The following is a 20,885-nucleotide window of genomic DNA, read 5'->3' as shown; positions in this document are numbered from 1 at the left end:
TGGCAGACGGCTCCACCATGGCTGCTGCGTAATCTCTGGTTTGTGACCGTGGCCAGTGCTGTCACAGGTCAGCAGCCATGGCCAAGCCCAGCTGCTGTGTCTGAGTAGTGTCTTTGGGAGTGTCGGAGCCATGGTGGCATGTGGCCATGTACCAACACTCTCCCATGACACAGCTCTGCTGGGGCTATGTTGTTGCAACCCAATCTCGCCAGGGGGCTTTCATTCCACAGAACTTGAGAAGGGGGGTGGGGGGAGGGGGCTGGTCCATAGTTCTCAGGCCTACCCAGCTCTGAGCAGCATGCTGTCCCAGAACAGGGCTCAACGCACACTTGCTAGACAAACACACAGCAAAGCTCACTCCTGGGAGTTGGGGTGGGAGGGGCATAAAACCACAACCTAAGGAGAGGCCACAACATTTTTAGAATGAAAAAGATTTGCAAGTCTTTGTTTTCTCCAGTCCTCTCATCAATAAACCAACAAAACAAAGCTTACTGGCCCCATTCCCTCTCTGCTTCCACTTTTGCATCGTGGTTTAGGGTGGAGCTATCAAGGTCTGGCTCATCAGCTGTGGGAAGACAGGGAGGTGGGAGGGCCTCAGACACATGTCACTAACAGACCCCGAGACCAGAGAGAAGGGGCAGAAAAGAACACAGGCAAATGCACCCGAGGCAAGTGGGAGGTGCAGCCTTCACCCCAGGCTGATAACTATCCAGGAGGGGCTGGGAGACCAAGGGCCGGGGCTGGAGAGCTGACAGAGGAACTCCAGCAAACCCTCTGTTCAGCGTGGACTCCCAGGCTGCACAGGTCAGACGGCACTGGCCATCCTGGGCCGCAGTGACAGAATGGGAAGCCAGGTGGGGGTCAGTATGGTTCCCAGGCAGAGTGGCACGGTCAGGGCTGAGACAGGATCTCTGACGATGCCAGGGAGGTTGGTGGCATTGGGGAAGGGAAGACCCCAGGAAGTCCCGGGCCCACCTCAGGGGAATCAGGGTGTGAGGCTGCTGGCACCTCCCCATGAGAACAGTCAGAAAAGGAGGCGGCTGACCCGCTGCAGCCACTAGCAACCTAAGACACAATGTCTGAAGGGAAGGTCATGCCTAGCCCCGGCTGGCATCACTTGGGGGCAGAGGCGGATCTGATGCTGAGGGCCAGGGCACTGGCACGGACACTGGCTCCAGGCAAGCAGAGACCTGGCCCAGGAGGTGGAAGCCAGACCCTGGGAGGGCAGTGAGCAGTAAAGCACAAGAGGCGGCCCCAGCGCTGAGTCAGGCTCCCAGGGGTCAGGAGGGAAGGTGGGGACCTGCAGCAGGCCCAGTCCTAGTGGCTGGATTTACTCTTGAGAGGGAGCCACCTCACTCCAGGGTATGGCTGCGACCAGGATAAGGAGGGGGTTCTATTAGGAGAGGAGCCAGGGGCACAGCAGAGGCGGGGGTCCCTGCTGGAGATGTGGCTGGAATGAGGACCTGGGGAGCTGGTGCAGGGTCGGACTGGCAGCATCTGGGTGGCTGCTCAGCCCTGGGCTCCTCGCATGCATGCTTTCTGTTGTGCAGGGAGCCCCCATGACTCAGCCCTCCCTTATGGGCCCTTGTAGGATGGGGGTGGGGGGAGATGGTTTAAGGTCAGACTTCTCTCTCCAAAACAGAGAAAGCTAGCAGGCTTTCAGGTGGCCAGCCTGCCTCTCACCAGCCACAGGACTTGGGAACATCACTGATCCTCTCTCGGCCTCAGCTGCCTTCTCTGTAAAACATGATGACACAGGTTCCACCTTATAGGACTGAGTCAGGAACGACTGAGGCAATGAAGTAAAGACATAAGAGTTCAACAAAAGGAGATGCCAGCAAGGTCACTGGTGGTTTACAAACTGTCCCGAATCCACACGTGGAACCCAACCCCAGCCGGGGATGCTAGGGGGTCAGGCGGGATAAGTCCGGGGCTGGCAAGGCAGGGAATGCCTGTGGTGAGGGGATGGAGAAATCCTACCGCAAGCTCTGGAGGAGGCAAATAAGGTCACATGGGAAATGACGTCAGTCCCAGAGACAGCAGGTGGTGATGGTCACACAGTGATGCGGATTACCTAATGCCACTGAGCTCTACACTAAAAAATGGTTTAGGGGCAGGCATTTGGCTTAGCAGTGAAGATACCCCTTAGAATGCTTGCGTCCCACATTGAAGTGCCTGGGTTCCAATCGCAGCTCCACCCCTCGTTCCAGCTTTCCCCGAGGGCAAACTTTGGGAAGCAGCAAGTGATGGCTCAAGTACTTGGGTCCCTGACACCCACATGGGAGAACCAGATTGAGTTCCTGGCTCCTGACTTCAGCTTGGCCCAGCCCCAGCTGTTGAAAGCATTAGGGAGCCAATTAGCAGATGGGATCTCTCTCTCTCTCTCTCTCTCTCTCTTTCTCTCTCTCTGCTTCTGCCTTTTAAATAAAAAAAAAAAAAAAAAAGATGGCTTAAAAGGTAAGTTTTATGTTACGTATATTTTACTGCAATTTTTAAAAGCTTTTAAATGATAAAGTCCATACTTGGCCCCAGGTCTATTGACCACAGCCCAGTGTCCACCCGGTGTCCCTCCACCTGCCTGACGGGCCCACAGGGAGATGTGTTCAGAGGAAACAGAACCGTGTGTCACTGAGCTGCCTGGACTTCTTTAAGCCAAAGATAAACTGAGGCAACTCACTGCTTTTCCTAATCCAGTTACGGGGTTTAGAGAAATTGGTCTTAAAACAGGGAAATGTCATTTTACATTAGCTTGCTGCTCAATGAGAGACTTGGAAGAACCAGAACTCGCGTGGTAGGACAATGCAAGGGCTGTTACACAGAAACCACCAGACGCCTAAAGTCCTACAGTCCCACCCCAATTCCCAAACCCTGGGGGAGTCCCCTACCTTCAGCTCTGGTGAAGAATCATGGATCCCACTGTGTGCAATGCCCTTTGCTGGGCACCCCCCGGCTGGCCACAGGAATCCCTGAGAACACTCCATCCTCATTGAGCGCGACATCGCTCAACCAGGGACACACTGGAACCCCCCCTGGTTGGTGCTGCCAAAACACACCTCACAGGCAGTGGGGTTCACTAGTGCATTGGGGGGCCCTGGCACAGTTCAGGGCCCTGATGTACACTCCTAATGGAGAACGGCTGCTGCGAGAGCCAAGGGGACTCCTCAGGAAAGTCCTTTAGCTATGGTTTGGAGGTCACAGCTCAAGACCAGGTGGCTTCAGTAGTCCCACATCTGGCAGAGGGTGGCCACAGCACAACACGTGCAAAGGAATGGTCACATGGTAAACCAGGGAGCAGAGAGGGAAGGTAGGCCCAACTCACCTTAAAAAATCAACCCTTGGAGCCAGCATTGAGGCATAGCAGGTAAAGCCGCCACCTGTGATGCTGGCATCCCATATTGGAGCACTGGTTTGAGTCCCAGCTTGTCTACTTCTTTTTTTTTTAATATTTATTTATTTATTTATTTGAAAGTCAGAGTTACACAGAGAGAGAAGGAGAGGCAGAGGGTGGGGAGAGGAGCTGGTCCCCTTCTAATCCAGCTCCCTGCTAATGGCTTGGGAAGAGCACTGGAAGATGGTCCAAGTGCTTGGGCCCCTGCACCCACATGAAAGACCTGGATGAAGCTCTTGGCTCCTGGCTTTGGCCTGGCCCAATCCCAGCTGTTACTGCCATCTGGGGAGTGAACAAGCAGGTGGAAGATCTCTCTCTCTCTCTCTCTCTCTCTCTTGTTCTTTCAAATACATTGAATAAATATTAAAAGGAAGGAAGGAAGGAAGGAAGGAAGGAAGGAAGGAAGGAAGGAAGGAAGGAAGGAAGAAAGAAAGAAAGAAAGAAAGAAAGAAAGAAAGAAAGAAAGAAAGAAAGAAAGAAAGAAAGAAAGGAGCCCTTTGAGAACCACCATCCAAGAAGAAGCCCCTAGTGCCCTCCCAGAGGACCCACCTCCTGGCCGCCATAATAGATCAAGTCTCCACCCTAAATCATCACTGTCAGCACCAATCCACTAACTGCTAACAAAAGACATTGAGGCTTCAACATCTGCATGAATTGGAATCCACAGCAAATAGGGAATGGAAGGACTCCACTCTGACAAACTCACGGGCAGCACCCTCTGGCAGGCACAGAGAAACAGATCCCTGTGTTAAGTGGCCACTTGTTCCCCAAGACTCAGGAGGAGGGGGTTGCATCCATAGATGAAGAACAGGACTGAGAACCCAGGCAGGGTGCTTGGTCACTTACTGTAATTATCCTAATAGCCTGGAGCTCTCTGTCCGGTTTACGACTAACACAGACTCGAAAGCGGTCACTTTTAAACTTTCAGTTGGAGCCAAAGCACTGTCTTTTTTATTGTTTTTGAGTTTGAGCTTGAGGCTGTGTTAAGGGGACAGCCAGCTCTGTGAGTAGAGGCAAGGCTGTCAGAAGGGAAGGGACAGAGCTAAATTCAGACTGACTGTCACCGGCACCCAAAACCGTTCACGGCCACTCTCCCTCCACTCCCTGCACTCTTTCCTCTCCTTGCCTCTGAACATCCCTCCGACATGGAACCTGGATGCAGGCAGAGGCCCCAGAGATCATCCGGCCCAATCTGCCCACTTTACAGATGACAAAACCGAGATGGAGTCAGCACAAGATGTGTGGCCATGTTCACACAGTGATGGGGATCCCGCACAGATGGGGCCCAGACCTCTGGCCCCAGTGCCCTGGGCTGGCTGGGGCACCCAGCTCTTCCCTCAGCTGCTGCAGTTGCAATGGTGATTTCCGGTTTCCCTGAATTACTCTAGAAGCTTCTTGAGAAGTCATGTCTACAGCCTCACAGCTCACACAGCCCAGGGAAAGGACAAATATGTGGCAACCAAGGTAACACACAGCTGGATGGATTCAACTCTCAGGAGTCCTCATTCATAAGTACTGACCCTGTCCCAAGCCAGCTTCCCTGGGTCCCCGCCAGAACACCCCCCAATATCTGGACTCCTGCAACAGAGGAAGCTGGAAGTCATCAGAGGCCCAGCAGGCTGAGTGGAAGGTCTGGGGCTGTCCCTCCTGGCCAGGGCAAGCCTAAACATGCCTGGGACAGGGGTTTTGACACCTGTCAACAGACACAGCACACGCCCTGGCAGGAAGCGGACACAGGATGACACTTCCAAGGGACAAAACAGAAAGTCAAACCAGATGGCCCAGATACCATCCTGGCCCCACACCAGCCCACCAGCGTCCCTGGGCCACAGAGGGCCGCCAGTCAGCAACAGCATGCCTTCCTGCCTGAGGCAAGGGGCTACAGGGCAGGGAGACCCTCTCTGAGGCAAAAGGGTTCAAATATTTGGCAAATAAACTCACAGCATTGCAGAGACAGCAGGGCCCAAATAGTCACCATGACAAGCCCTGGGCAGCTGCAGATCTGAGTGCCAAGGTGCTAGGACTGAGATGGGTCAACCAGGGGGTGGTCAGGAGGGCCCCGGGGGCACAGCCTGCTTACAGGGGCAGCCTGCTGAGATCCCCAGCCCCTTGAGAGGCAAAAGGCACAGGCCAGAAACCAGGGCTGTGGGCTCCCAGTTAGTTTCTCAGCCTTTAAGGGATGCTGATTTCTCTACAAACTGAGGGGAGAACACACGTGCCACACCTACCCCCAGGGGTACTGTGCAGCCACACACGGTCAGCCTCCACTAACTCAGGACTACCTGTGCACTAGACACCTCAGCTCCTACACACAAAAGCAAACCCAGGACACAGTCCTCAGGCCCAGGAAAGGATGCAAAATGCCATGCAGAAGAGTGTCTGGCCTCATGGTTAAGATGCCCGTGTCCTACATCAGAGTGCCTGGGTTCGAGTCCCAGATCTGGCTCCTGGCTCTGGCTTCCTGGCAGTGCAGACCTTGGGTGGCAGCCATGATCGCTCAAGGAATTAGGTTCCTGCCCCACCCGCAACCCCAGCATGGCAGTGCCAGCATCCCATATGAGCATCAGTTCCAGCCCCGGCTGCTCCACTTCTGATACAGCTCCCTGCTAATGTGCCTGGGAAAGCAGTAGAAAATGGCCCAAATACTTGGGCCCCTGCACCCACATGGGAGACCCAAAAGAAGCTTCTGGCTCCTGGCTTTGATCAGCTCAACTCCAGCCATTGCACACATTTGGGGAGTAAATCAGCAAATAGAAGATTCTCTCTCTCTCTCTCTCTCTCTCTCTCATTCTGCCTTTCAAATAAAATAAAGTAATCTTTAAAAACAAACAGGCCAGCGCTGCGGCTCACTAGGCTAATCCTCTGCCTGCCGCGCCGGCACCCTGGGTTCTAGTCCCAGTTGGGACGCCGGTTCTGTCCTGGTTGCTCCTCTTCTAGTCCAGCTCTCTGCTATGGCCCGGGAGTGCAGTGGAGGATGGCCCAGGTCCTTGGGCCCTGCACCCTCATGGGAGACCAGGAGGAAGCACCTGGCTCCTAGCTTTGGATCGGCGCAGCGCGGGCCTCAAAGCGCCAGCCATAGCGGCCACTTGGTGGGTGAACCAACGGAAAAAGGAAGACCTTTCTCTCTGTCTATGTGGCCCACGAGGCCGCCACCAGATATTTCCTTGTTGAGAGTCTCTTAAAGTACAGACAGGCCAGACCCCATGAGAAGCAGCCGCCTCCAGCCTGTGCTTCCCTTTGCCCCCACTTTGAAGTGCTCAGGCCAGCTCTGGCCCAAACACGCAGTCTCTGCTCTTGGTGAATTCAAGGCTCAGCATCGCCCCGCTGGGAAACTTGCCCCGTCCTCCCAGGAGATGCGCTCTGCACCTTCCACGGAAGGCCCACACCTGTCACCAGCCCTGTCTCCAGCACACCTCAGCTGACAGGGCTTGTGACCCTGGTCCCAGTGGACCAAGGTCTAGCACAAAGCAGCTCCCAAAGGTAGACATTTTTTCTGAACGATTTCTGTGTTCTCTGTACCTGGCATGAAATAGTCCTGTGATAAATGATCATGGAATAACTAAATAAATGGGCTCATTATTTTTATAAATTATATTGGGATTAGTTAATTTACAGAGGTTGGTCCAGGGCTCTCCTGTCTCTCAGTGCCAGATCACCTTATAGGTGAGTTTGGGGTGTAACTCGAGGCCACTCTCTCTTATAGGGAAAACAGAGGGTGAGGCACAGAGCACAGAGTGTGGCTCAGCCTGAGCCATCCTGACGAGAGATGCCACTAACTCTCTCAGCCCTGGGGACCAGGAGCACCTGGCCTGGGGCACTCCTGCATGACAGCCACTGGAGTACCTGTGACAGCATGTTACATACCCCAGGAGGACGCTCCCACCCACGGAACAGTCATGCTGCCGGGTGAGCCTTTTTATACGATGAGCTGGCTCTTGAATATAATTTATGTCCCATAATTGGAAGTAATTTCCCTGTCCACTGAGACCTCTATTGGTATTTAATAAAAATATCCACTTCCTATAGTTAATAAATGAAATGTCTCCCCTCTTTTTGGTCCCTTATGTTTCAAATTCGTGAGGCTGAAGGCTTGCATCTTGGTGTTGACATGTTGTTTCAGGAAGACTGAAGAAGCCTCTGGAAGCTAACCTTGAGGTGACGGGCACCCCTGAACCAGAGTGGGTAGCCCGGCCCAGCAATGACACGAATGCCTTTCACCATGACCATGGCCATAGCCACAAGGTGAAATAAATGACCTCTGAAGTTCCCATCCAGGCACAGGGCGCTGGGAGTGCTGTGTTCTAACCTGGGTCTACAGCAGCCCCAATTTCATTCAACAAGCATTAGGGAACATCCAGGCACTGGTCTGGATGCTGCCCCCACCCACTACAACTTTAATAAGGACATCAGGGCCCTGCCCCACTCCTCTGGATATAGGTGGATCTGACCCTACCCTGTCCCCAGTCGCCAAGCCAGGCTGCATGCTCCTGTACCAGAAGCTGTGCCCTCTGACTTCTTTGAACCTAACTCTGACCCTCCTGGTCTCACTTGCAGGCTCTTCTTACTCTGCCTACTCTGGGCTGTGGTCATCCCTCTAGGGATCTGCCCTGTGCCCTCCTCTCATCTCACTGGCCCCTGCACATCTAGCCCTCAAACTCAAAGTATCCAAAACTGAACTATTGCCATTCCCCACTTTGACCTCCTCCTGTGGTTTTAGTGGCAATGAATGCTGCTCCCAGCCATGGTTACCCAGTAACTCCCAGACTCCTCTCTCCCTGCAGGTAGTGCCTCCATCCCAGTCCTACCAATTCCACTTGCTCAACAACTCTCTCACAGCCCCTCCTGGGCCTGCTCTTGCTCTGGCTCAGGACCTCGTCACCTGCTATAGTTTGAATGTCCCCACCAAGACTCATGTTAAGATTTAACCTCCATTGTGAGGTGGGCCAGGTGGGGCCCTTAAGAGGTGAGGAAGTCGTGAGTGCAAATCTATTCGCAGATTAATGGGCTGTTTCAGGTGTGAGTGGACATTGCTAGAGTTTGGCTCTCTCTTGTATGTGCCCACTGCACTGTCTTGGGACTCTGCAGGGTCCCCACCAGCAAGGCCCACACCAGGCACAACCCCCAAACTTTGGGCCTTCCAGCCTCTAGATCCAACTGTGAGTGAAATAAACCTTTATTTTTCATAAGTTGCCCAGACGGTGGTATGTAGCCATAGCAACAGGAAACAGACCAGGGCACCACCCTCGCCCAGACCGTGGTAACCAACCTGCTTCTGTCTTCCTGCCCCTGAAACTGTCCTTTCTAGCATTTGTGCACGGCTGCTAGGGAGCTCTAAGATGCAGATTTGGAGCCCGTGTTGTGGTATAGCGGGTAAAGCTGCCACCTGCAATTGACATCCCATATGGGCATCAGTTTGAGTTGCAGCCGCTCTACTTTTGATCCAGCTCCCTGCTAATGGCCTGGCAAAAGCAGCAGAAGATGGACTCACACTATCCACGTAGGAGAACTGGAAGAAGCTCCTGGATGCTGGCTTTGGACTGGCCCAGCACTGGCTGCTGTGGCCATCTGGGGAGTGAACTAGCAGACAGAAGATCTCCCTCCCTGTATCTCTGACTTTCAAATAAATAAATAAATATTTTTTTAAAGATATATTTATTTATTTGATAGGTAGAGTTATAGACAGTGAGAGGAAGAGACAGAAAGGTTTTCCATCCTCTTGTTCACTCCCCAAATGGCCCCAACAGCCAGAGATGGTCTGATCTGAAGCCAGGAACCAGAAGCTTCTTCCAGGTCTCCCACCCAGGTGCAGAAGCCCAAGCACTTGGGCTATCTTTTACTGCTTTCTCAGGCTACAGCAGAGAGCTAAATCAGAAGAGGAGTAGCTGGGACTAGAACCGGTGCCCATATGGGATGCTGGCACCGCAGGTGGAGGATTAACCTACTGTGCCACAGTGCCAGTCCCAATAAATTAATCTTTTTAAAAAAGCAGATCTGGGGCAGGCATCTAGGGCAGTTGTTAAGATGCCTGTATCTCATATGGATGGCCTGGGTTCGAATCCTAGCTCTGCTTTCAATTCCTGCTTCCTGTTAATTTGCACCCTGGGAGAAAGCAGGTGATGGGTCAAGTAGTTGAGTCCCTGCCATCCAGGTACAAGACCCAGATTGAGTTTCAAACTCCCAGCTTCGGCCCCCCAGCCCCTGTGGGCACTGGAGAATGAACGAGCAGGTGGGAGCACTCTCTCTCCCCACTTCCCCCCCACCACCTGTCAAATAATTTTTAAATTATAAAATGCAAATCATCTTCCTCCCCAGCTTGAAACCTTTTCATGGTTCCTGCTGCTGCCCACGGGACATTCTAAAACCCTTTAGCAAGGCCGACTGGTTCCTACTGGGCCTGCCCCCTCCGCAGCACACCCACCCCGCTGCCCAGTGCCTTGCCTTCACAGTTTCCCATCTCAGGGCCTCTGTTTGTGTGGAGACCCCTGCTGGGGACATTATCTCCACCCTGACTGCCAGGCAAACCCAACCTCATCAAGGCCGAGCTGTTCCACATGTGTTAATTTGATGTGAACAGCAACCCTTCGCAGTGGGTACTAGTGTCAGTCCCATTTTACAGAAAGGAAACCGACTAACAGGGACTAAGACATTTGCTAATGGCCGCCATACACCTTAAAATGTGACAAACAGCATGATTTAAGCCCAAGCTGGGTTTCCTGAAGTCCACGTTCTTCCAGGATGGCCCCAAAAGCCTTAATTAGAGCTGTCGATCCTCTAAGAGGTAGCAAGCCGGAGAGACCACGGCCATTTCAGGGTTTCTGAGAGCTGAGCTCCCGCCCCAGGCTCTGCAGAGTGGAGCCTCGTTAAACACGTACTGAATGAATGACGGAGCTTGGCCAGCGGGAGGAAGGAGGGGGTAAGGGAGGGATGGAGTTCACTCCTTTACAGCGGGAGGGGCCCTGGGTATCTGCAGCCTAGGGAGGGAGGCTGGCACTGCCAACATGGAAGTTGTTGGTGACAGAAGAAAAACGCAGGAGAGAATGGGCCCTTCAAAGACAGCACGGTTCTCAAAGTCTCAGCAAATGCACGAAGTGCACTGTTTTCCGTATTTTCCTCTCTTTCGGGGACTCCCAGGCTGAGTGTTTGGAAGCCACGCGCAGAGGAGACTGAGAAGCTACGGGGCCGCCAGCGACTGACACAGGCGCCTTCTCTGCCCGGCTCCTGGGGCAGAACAGGACTGGGGGCAACTCCTAGGGAGGCCATCTCCTCTCTGCTGCCCCTCAGTAGAGGAACCACCGCAAGGGGGATGCGGAGGTGGCCAGGGTCCTTAGAGAGGACACATTCAAGGACACAAGGGTGGGTGGGGCCGTTAAGAGGAGATCGCCAGGGCTCCTCCCCTCCAGCACAGGGCTGGGCCTTTAGAAGAGAGGCTCCAGGACTGGTCGGCCTCACCTGCCCTGCCCCCTGGCTTCCACCTTCCGCCATGTGAGGACCCGGCACTCACGCTCTCTGGCGGCTGCAGTGACAGGCGCCATCTTGGGAGCTAGCAGCAGCCCTCGCCAGACAACCGTGCCCGCTGCCGCCTGGGTCTTGCACTTGCCAGCCCCTGGAACTGTGAGACATACATGTCTGTTCTTACCCAGGCTGGGCCATTTTCTTATGGCAGCAGAAATGGGCTCAGACTGGCGGAACAGCCCAAGCCTGGGATTCCTTGGCTTTAAGCCAGAGTTTGAGTCATCCAACAGCATTTTGGAATTCTTCCTCATAAGAAGAAGTCATCTAAACACAAATAGGAACAATGTTCTAGAAGGTACCCCCCCAAGCCTCACACCTGTGGTGGCCAGGGTTGGGGACAGTCATTTGGTCTCTGCTAAAAGGCAGCCAAGTGACCAGCCCCTGCCTCAGAGTGCACTAGCTGGCCTACCCTGCAGAAGGGGCTCTCCCAGCTGTGGCCTCCAGAGACCCTCTGTGGGTCCCCCGGGATAGCCCTTTCCTCCACGCTCAGGAGGCAAGTTGTTAGCCAGCTGAGCGGCCAGACCGAACCAGAGAATTACAAAGTTGGGGGCTTGGGATGCCTAATTGCCAGATGAAGAAAGTGAGGCTCCAGATCATAGGCCAGTGAGTGCTGTAACCAGCTGTGAAAACCAGAGCCCTTTCATTAAACACATGCTGCAAACACCTGCTCCTTGTAAGACACTGTGGGTCCCTGGAACAGGGAGATCAATGACATCACTGTCCCTGCACTGGGGGAGAGAGAGGCCAAAGGGGAAAACACCACATGGCTGGACCGGGCCCCTACAAGGTAGGAGCAAGCCCTTCCTCCTGCAGGCCATCTGGACCCGAAGCAGTCCCATTTCCCTCTGACTGAAGGCGGTCCCGTTAGGAGCAGAAAGAACACCTTATGGGAAAAGCAAGAGGCCCAAAGGCAGCCAGGTGCAGGTGACTGTTCTCACATGACTAAGGGTATGGGGGGTGGGGGGAGGAAACAGGGGCGGGGTTAGGGGCTGGGTGATGGGGACTGGCAGTGCAGACAGAGCCAGGCCAGTACCAGGCAGGCATGACCATCCAGAGGCCCAGCTGGTACACAATGAAGCCCATTTAGAAACGGGGGGGGGGGGGGGGGGTGGCGCTGTGGCGCACTGGGTTAAAGGCACTGCCTGCAGTGCCAGCATCCCACTGGGCACCGGTTCAAGTCCTGGCTGCTCCACTTCCCATCCAAGCTCTCACTATGGCCTGGGAAAGCAGTAGAAGATGGCCCAAGTCCTTGGGCCCCTACACCTACGTGGGAGACCCAGAAGAAGCTCCTGGCTCCTGGCTTCAGATCAGCGCAGCTTGAGCCATTGCAGCCAATTGGAGAGTGAACCAGTGGATGGAAGACCTCTCTCTCTCTCTCTCTCTCTCTCTCTCTCTCTGCCTCTCCTTCTCTCTTTCTGTTAACTCTTTCAAATAAATAAATCAATCTTTAAAAAAAAAGAAAAAAAAAGCAGTGAGACAGAGGTCACAGGAAAGGGACCAAACTCTCCATTTCATGAAAGTTCATTCTGGGTTCTACACTGTTCACAACCCCCTTAAGAGGTCAGCAAATTTGGGGCGGGTGTCATGGTGTCTCAGGTTAAGCCGCCACTTGTGACACTGGCATCCCATATTGGAGCGCCAGTTCAAGTCCCAGCTGTTCCACTTCGAGTCCAGCTCTTACTAATGCACCTGGGAGGGCAGCAGCGGATGGCTCAGTGCTTCCCTGCCACCCACACAGGAGACCCAGGGGGAGTTCCAGCCTCCTAACTTTAGCCTGTCCAGCCCTGCTGGGAAAGTTTAACAAAGTGGGTGATGGCAATGTAACTCCCTTACTTCCTATGGGGAAACTGAGACCCAGAGAAGCTGCTACCAGCCCAAGGCTCATTCAGGCTGAAGTGTCTGAGTTGGGGTTTAACGCTGCAGATTTCACTTTGTTTCTCCAGAGTGTCGAACCAAGATCAGTGACCCAGGCAGCATCCCCCACAGCCCACGGTTGGGCTGAACCTCATATTGACCGTGAACTAAAGATGGGGAATGGGTACCTGGCATCAGGACAGAACACTGCAGCTGGGCCAGACCAGATCTGAGGCTGCTGGTCCCAGATGAGGAAGTAGGACCCCAGGAGAATCAGGGAGGGACACCTGGCTCTCATCACCCCAGTGTTTGCAACGGGAAGAAGACACAGGCTCAGCAGGACCACTGTGCGGGCTGAGGCTGGTAACTGCTCAAGCCTGGGTCCTAACTGAGTTTTGGCATCCTTTTTCTTTTGGCCTGTGTGAAACCGTCCTGCTCCGGTCAGGATGATATATACAGTAGCATAGATTCTCTAGGGATGACAACATGGGCACCCCAGGGATTGAGGGACAACCTGGGTCCCCTGGCTGGTCTTGGGTGGGGAAGGACACAGCCTGGAGTCCCAACTGTCAGTTCCTGTGCTTTCTTGGTTCCTTGGCCTGGTTCTTCCCTGCCTGTACTTCTGGCTCTGTTCTGGGGTTCGCTAGACAATGGTCTGGGTTAAAGCCCACCAGCTTCATCCAGTTCCAATTCCATGAAGGAAGCTGCCTGGTGGTGCCTGGGACTCTCAGCCCACGGAGCACAGCTTCGAGCATCTGCAACTCTCCAAGAACTGGAGCATCCCGGCATCTAGATCAGTGTCCTTCGGTCCTCAGAGACTGGAGCCCCGCCAAGGCTTCTGCATCCTGGCCAGCCACAATGGCCCCGACACAGCCCGAAGGCAGAGCCTCTCTCTAGGAGGAGGCAGCCCTCACAACCCTGCATCCGCACAACTGCTCCGCCCGCAAAACACTGGGTAACAAAAGGGCCTGGATTTGAATACGTTGGAGAACAGCACTCCCCCAATACACCTCGTGCCATCTTTACCACCTCCCAGCAAAGTCGGCACAAAGCCCCCACGGTCCAGACGAGGAGACTGAGGCCCGGGAAGTCACAGAGCTGGCCACGGACACGCCGCGAGAAGAGGTCGTGGCCGAGACTCGACCCCAGTTTTTCTGACTCTGAGTTCTGGTCTTTGTCAATCTCTCGCCTGCTGTCCAGATGTGAATCCATCCCTGCTACTCCCGCCAAATGGCTGGGATGGCTTCCAGATTCACACACACGTGAGGAAAAACATCTGGGTAAGCAGCATGATACAGCAGAGCAGGTCAGCCTGCAGGGCTGGGTGACAGAGGACTCGCTGTCACAAGAAGCTGCCTCGGCTCTGCCCGCTCCAGTCTCACCCTCCCAGCCCACGCCGAGCAATCCCCCTGGGTCAGCCACCCAGCCCACGTTTGTGTGGGTGCCACGTCCCACCCGGGCAGCAGGAAACAGAGGCCCACTCAACCACGTGAGACTTCTGTCTGGAAATGGATGCCTCCCTCCCCGGTGCTGTTTGCTGCTGGGTGCGTGCGCCTGTCTCACTGATGAGGGGATGGACTCAGTGGCTCAAGCTCAGAAAGGATTCAGCGAGAGACAGCACAGCTCCCCAGGGTCCATCCGAGCACAGTGACGCTAAACGAGGGTCCGAAGCAGAACAGCCCCCCAACTGCTAAGCCATGTCTGCCTCCAAGATCTCCCCACGAAGATGATGTCACATTTGTTTAAAGACAGAGGGCGGCCTCTCAACTCCTTCTCTGGCTAGGGCCACAATGGGAAGAGAAGAAACACCATCTTGTGAAGTCACCCGAGGAGCTGCCTAGAGGGGGAATTTCTGGGGTGGGGATGGGCTTATCCAGAGCAAGGCCCCTGAGTGATGGGTGGGCGTGGGCACACCTACCTGGACTTCACGTGTGTGGTAGGCGATGATCAAACCCAAAAGGATGATGGTAGACAGACTGATAAGGCATTTCAAGGCCAACGAAAACATGGAATCCTGCAGGAGAAATGGAAAGAGAGGGTTAGGGAGGGCCAGGAAAGAGCGTCTCTCTTTCTTCCAAGGCTGTGTGAAGGGGAAGGAGTACGACAAAGGACACTTGTCACCAGCCTTTCCTGGTCGCCGCCCACAGCACCGAGTTAGCCTGAGCCAGAGTCCCGGCTGCTCTACATCCGACCCAGCTCCCTGCTAATCCGCCTGGGAAAGCAGCAGAAGATGGCCCAAGTCCTTGGGCCCCTGCCACCCATGTGGGAGACCTGGATGGAGTTCCAGGCTCCTGGCATCACTGAATCAGCGGATGGAAGATTCTTCTCTTTGTCTCTATGACCCTGCCTTTTAAATAAATAAATAAATATTTAAATAAGAAATCATACTGCATCGCCAGGATGAACTCTATTCGGACATGATGTATTATGCTGGTTACACATGGCTAGATTGTTTCTGATGTGTTACTTAGAATGTTCATCCCCATGCTCATAAGTCCTCTGGACCTAATTCCTTTTGGTGCCACTATTATATGGTGTGGACATTATTAACACTTTGCCATCGTGGGTCTCTGTTTTCTCTTATAAAACTGAACCAGAGGATTTCCAAAGCCCCTTATGGCTCTGATAACTCAGGAATGGATGAGAACGTCCTGGAAGCTGCTCTCCTCTCCTGGCTTAGGCCAAGGGCAGCAGAGCAGCTCCTGGAGAGAGAAGATACAGGAAGCACAGGAGCAGAGGGGGGTCATGGGCAGGAGAAGTCCTCAGGGGGCCCTCCTGCTGGAGATGGGGGGAGGAACGGGGTGGCCATGTGACCTTCACTGCAGCCATCCAGCCCCAGGGCGGCTTAGAGAGCCTGTAGCTGTGTGATTAGCAGCATGAGCTTGGCACTGCGCTGCTGGGGCCAAGCCCTGACTTAGCCACTTGGAGCTACATGACCTTGGGCTGCTTACTCCACCACTCTGCCTTTGACTGCCTCACACGTCAGGTGGAAAGGGAGCTAGTCTGTGTGAAGTGCCCAGAACAGGGCCTGGCTGGGTACATGCCAGCTGTGTTGTCGGGAACTGCATATCCTCCACAAATCAGAGCACCTGGGTTGTAGCATGGTGCACTCCTGAGCATGTGGAAGCCTGAAATGAAGATGCCTTCCAGCCCCAGGGGGTGGGAACACAGGCCTGAGTGAAGGCAGCAGAGGAGGTCCAGGCAGCATTAGCAAGCTTTCCTCGCGTGATGGCCCTATGCTCTGTCCTGAGAGTTCACTCCACCTAAGAAACAGCCCCAGGAGCTCACCAGTATGCGTGATGGCTGCAAAGCACTCTAGGGTTTACAAAGGGGCTTCACAAACTTGTTCCCATCTACCCTCACAATAGCCCCTTGATGTACCCTTGCTTTATAGATGTTACAGACGGAAGCTCAAGGAGTGCGTGGCTTGGGCCAGGGCTCAGTGTCAGCACCTCCAACTCCCCACTAGCCCTCAGGCCCACTCTGTAGCGGGGAGCAGAAGAGAAACATGCAAAATATCCACTTAAACAGACCTGAATGACAGTTTATGATGGTGGTGGAAGAGGTTCAAGTGAAACCTAGAGCTGGGGGAGCCCAAGGGAGGGCACTGTCACCCCAGATGGTCAGAGAAAGCACTCAGGGCGGGCATGAGACGCAGCTAAGAATTGCACGGAAGGGCTCTGCAGCCCACCAGGGCAACCGTGAGAACAAGGAAGGACCTGGGGTGAGAAGCAAGGGCTGCCAGATGCCCAAGTCCATGCCCTCAGCCAGCCCATGTGGGTGGAGGCAGAGTGAAAGCCGCCTTCCTGGTGTTTGTCAACCCCACCATTCATCTCTTCGCTACAGCCCCTGAGGTCCCTGTCGTGCCAGGCACAAGCTGGCTCTGGGGATGTGTGGGAGAACTCATGAAGTAACTCATCTGCTCACAGCAATTTCAACCGCTTCTCATTTGTCGAGTGCTTAGGAGATCTCCAACAGTGTGCAAGAGGCCGTGGATTGCAGAGGGGCCCCGCCCACCAGAAGCTACTGACTTTCCACACTGCCTTTGGAGAAAGGTTTCCACCCAGTGCTGCCCACAGGTTGTTCCAAACATAAGCCACGTAATTCACACAGCCACCCCCAGAACCAGGTGAGTCTTGGACGAGCTACAAAGGACAAATGGTGTGACCAACTTGAAGACTAGTTATCAGTCCCTTGAACACGATGTAAGGGGTCGTATCTATATTGGTTATATTACAGAGTGAGATTTCTATCTCCTTTGCTATCCCTGAGTAGCTGGTCTGTGACAGGCAGTACGTCAGGATTTAATGCATATTCAATCACAAGTTTTCCTCTGGTATCTTCCATGTCCCACTGTTTAACAAACTAGAGCAGCACACCCGTCCAGGGATACCTAAGTGGGGCTGGTGCTGTGTTGGCCCAGTGTGATCCCAAAGGAAAGCAGAACATAGCTCCAGCCTTTAAGAAGGTCCCAGTGGCCGGCGCCTCAGCTCAATAGGCTAATCCTCTGCCTATGGCGCCGGCACTCCGGGTTCTAGTCCTGGCCGGGGCGCCGGATTCTGGCCAGCTCTCTGCTGTGGCCTGGGAGTGTAGTGGAGGATGGCCCAAGTGCTTGGGCCCTGAGCTCACATAGGAGACCAGGAGAAGCACGTGGATCCTGGCTTTGGATCAGCATGGTGCACCCGCTGCAGTGGCCATTGGGGGGGGGGGGTGAACTAACAGAAAAGGAAGACCTTTCTCTCTCTCTCTCTCTCTCTTTCTCACTGGCCACTCTGCCTGTCAAAAAAAAAAAAAAAAAAAAAAAAAAAAGTCCCAGTCTTCACAAACACGGCTTGATGCCCCAAAGCTCCAGCCCAACCACGAGGCCCACGTGGGGCTGAAGAGCAGGCAGTGAGCTCAGGAGGCTCCGACTATTTTAGGAGCAAAACTCCCACAGGAATGAACCAGGGGGAGCACACCACGTTTTCCAGCCAGAAATGACCATAACGTTCTTCTCAAAGGGGTCTAAAGGCATCTGGGGAGCATCATGCCTCCCCCGGGGAAGGATCTGGGATCAGCTGCACAGTGCAACCTCTAATTTATTTCCTTGGGCAGAAATTAAGTGAAATCAGAATCCAAGTCTATTTCCATCACTTTTAGAGGAAGAGGGAAAGGGAAAGCGGCCAGAAGCTGTCTGCTCTCCCTTGAACCTTTCCATTTGTCCTAAAACTCCAAGTCTTCACATTAAGAGGCAACTCCCATTTGCTTCCCAACCTGGGCTGGGGCACCCTCCTGGACCAGCTCAAGCCTCAGGGGGACTCAGCCGTGCACCAGGCCAACGGGGTCCCGCGACCCTTTACAGATTGCCTTGATTCTTGATTTAATTTTTAAAATCACCCATTTTTAATCACCAGAAAGCACGTCAAAGCAATCTGGCTGGACTGGAAATGTTTTCTGTTCGTTAAAATGTTGAATTATCATCTTTTCTTTGCTGCCTGAACTCCAATGAAGCATGAAATTGATATAGTTCTTTGGGTGATAGCAGCAAGACATGACTGGCTAATTAGCTGCCACCAACCCCACAGTAGGACACTTGCCACACCTGCCATGCCCCACTTACGCTCAACTGAGAGCCGAAAAGAGACACCTGGACCTGGGTGGGGAGTCCTGTGCTCTACAGTGACTTTCAACAGCAGAGTGATAATCCTTAACCCACAGGAATGCTTAAGAATTGTGTCCCATTTGATGAGAATCACTTTTTAAAGCCATTTATTCCTAAATACCCCAGAATTCAAGCAGTTAAGTAAATTTAAGACCACCATGATGGAACACTATGTAGCCACAAAAAAAAAAAAAAAAAAAAAAGAAGAAGAAGAAGAAGAAGAAAGAAAAAGAAAAGCTTTTGGGTAAAATAGTTGAAGATGGCCGGCGCCGTGGCTCACTTGGTTAACCCTCCGCCTGCAGTGCCAGCATCCCCTATGGGCGCCGGGTTCTAGTCCCGGTTGCTCCTCTTCCAGTCCAGCTCTCTGCTGTGGCCCGGGGAAGGCAGTGGAGGATGGCCCAAGTACTTGGGCCCCTTTGCCTGTGTGGGAGACCAGTAAGAAGCACCTGGCTCCTGGCTTCGGATTCGCTTAGCTCTGGCAGTAGCGGCCATTTGGGGAGTGAACCAACGGAAGGAAGACCTTTTTCTCTGCCTCTCTCTCACTGTCTAACTCTACCTGTCAAAAAAATTATAAAAAAAAGATTCATGACATAATATCAAGTGAAAACTCAGACCCCAAAACTGTATGGGTAGCATATTTCCAATTTTTTTTTTTACTTTTTCCACGTAGAAAAAATTGTGAGGCTACATGAAATGTCTCAAGGTACTGTAGTGTCTTTCTTATTGTTGTTCTTTCCTCGAAATCCCTACAGAGAGAACCTGCTATTTTTATAATCATAAAAGTTGTCTGTTTCAAATGTGAACCCCGGACTATTAGAAAGGGGCTTCCACGTGGAAGCCCTCCCTGTGACGCTGCAAGCACGCAGCCTGGGGCAGCTGTCAGAACACACATGGGGATAAAGGACTCGAAACTTTGGCCTTCTAAACACGATTGCATGCCCTCCATGCCCACTTCCTACTATCACGCTATAAAATGTTGGGACACACATCTCCTATCAGAGCGCTGGTTCTAGTCCCAGCTGCTCTGCTTCTTATCCAGCTTCCTGCTAATGAACCTGGGAGACAGCAGGTGATGCCTCAAGTATTTGGGTCCCTGCCACCCACGTGGGAGAAACAAATTGAAGCTTTAGGCTAGCCCGGCCCTAGCTGTTGCAGGCATTTGAGGAGTGAACCAGCAGATGGAAGATCTATCTCTCTCTCTCCCACTCTGTCACTCTGCCTTTCAAACAAGTAGCATTTTTTAAAATGGTCACAGTACTAAACTCACAACACAAAGTGACACCCCCCAGCAAGTTGGGCAGGGTCCTTTGGAACCCTGGGACTGGGCAGATTCACTCCACCTGGGATGAGTTTGCGGCTTCACGTGATTCCCAGTCTACCAGAATCCACAGAATAATATGTTGATTCTGTATGAGCTCCACCATCTTCTCAATGTTTTGAGTATAACAGGTGCTTAATAAGTGCTTCTTGAAACTACTTGGTACTTCATCTTTACCCAACATTTTTTGAGTGCCTATAAGTATCAGCTCCTAGAATATGCCTTCTGCACACTTAACCTCAAATCTTCACCCTACATACAAGGTCATATGAATGGTGAAAAGCAACTGAGGATCCAGAAATGGCTTGACTTTTCCAAGGTCACACACTAGCCCAGATTTTAGCTATGGGCCCAATTTTTCTATAGACCACACTTGCCCCTACTCTCAAAACAACGCGGGTTCCCACATGAGATACTTCCTGACCCACTGGTAGAGTCTGGCTACCCTGTCAGGGGTACTGGCAGGGTGGGAGGAGGGACCAGGTTCCTGAGAGACGCCCCCATCTGCTCCCAGCCATGAGCCAGCCCTTCACAGCCCTGGGACTCCTCAATGACCACAGTAACCTGGAAGAAGGCACACCTCCAGGAGTCTCGCTGCAAACCGGGCCTTGCCCCCCAACTACCGAGAGGTCAGGTCACCTGTCTGTGGGCATGACCCATAAACGGCAACGTCAAGACTGGAAGAAGCCAGCTTTTACCCCCAGCTCTGCCTGTCTTCAGACCCTGTACCCCACCCCGTACCAATGCCTTGCTCCTCCTGGCAGGTCTGGCTGGCCCCTCCAATTTCTGCAGTGAGGCCTCTGCCTCCCGCGGGGCCGTGCCGAGCGTGATGGAGTGTGTTCCCGGCCTCCGAGCCAGCCGTATAAATTGCTCTCCTGGCCTGCCTCGTAGCTTCCAAAAGCAGCCCAGAATCATAATGATGACAGTAGATCTTCCCCGAGACTGTGAAGTCCTAAATGTGGTTTATTGTTTGGTACATTGGGAAAAACAAAAACTATGCTTCAGGCAGAGTGTGGGGGCAGGGAGGGGCGCTGAGCCCCAGTGAAATATTAGCTTAACCAATTGAAGGGGGTGCAGGCTCCTTCTGCAACTAAACATGTGTATGCGCATGTGTCTACACACATGTAATCCATTCATGATTTCGGGCCCCTGCTGGAGCCCCCAGAAGGAAA

The 20,885-nt window shown here is 53.3% G+C and overlaps 1 protein-coding gene across 7 annotated transcripts in view; it reads right to left on the bottom strand.

The window, feature by feature from the left end:
* The window catches only part of KCNN3 (potassium calcium-activated channel subfamily N member 3), a 202,824-nt gene that overhangs the window by 98,748 nt on the left and 83,191 nt on the right, over window positions 1-20,885 (bottom strand). For all 7 annotated transcript variants that reach the window (XM_070077616.1, XM_070077614.1, XM_070077617.1 and 4 more), the window contains exon 2: window positions 14,673-14,768. In XM_070077616.1, coding sequence (XP_069933717.1) covers window positions 14,673-14,762 — 90 coding nt within the window. In that variant the 5' untranslated portion in view covers window positions 14,763-14,768. The remainder of the gene's footprint in view (window positions 1-14,672; window positions 14,769-20,885) is intronic.

Source organism: Oryctolagus cuniculus, chromosome 7, assembly GCF_964237555.1.
Source record: "Oryctolagus cuniculus chromosome 7, mOryCun1.1, whole genome shotgun sequence".
In the NCBI taxonomy this organism is placed as follows: domain Eukaryota; kingdom Metazoa; phylum Chordata; class Mammalia; order Lagomorpha; family Leporidae; genus Oryctolagus; species Oryctolagus cuniculus.
The sequence above is the reverse complement of the archived record's forward strand: the minus strand, read 5'-3'. Positions and strand labels throughout refer to the sequence as shown.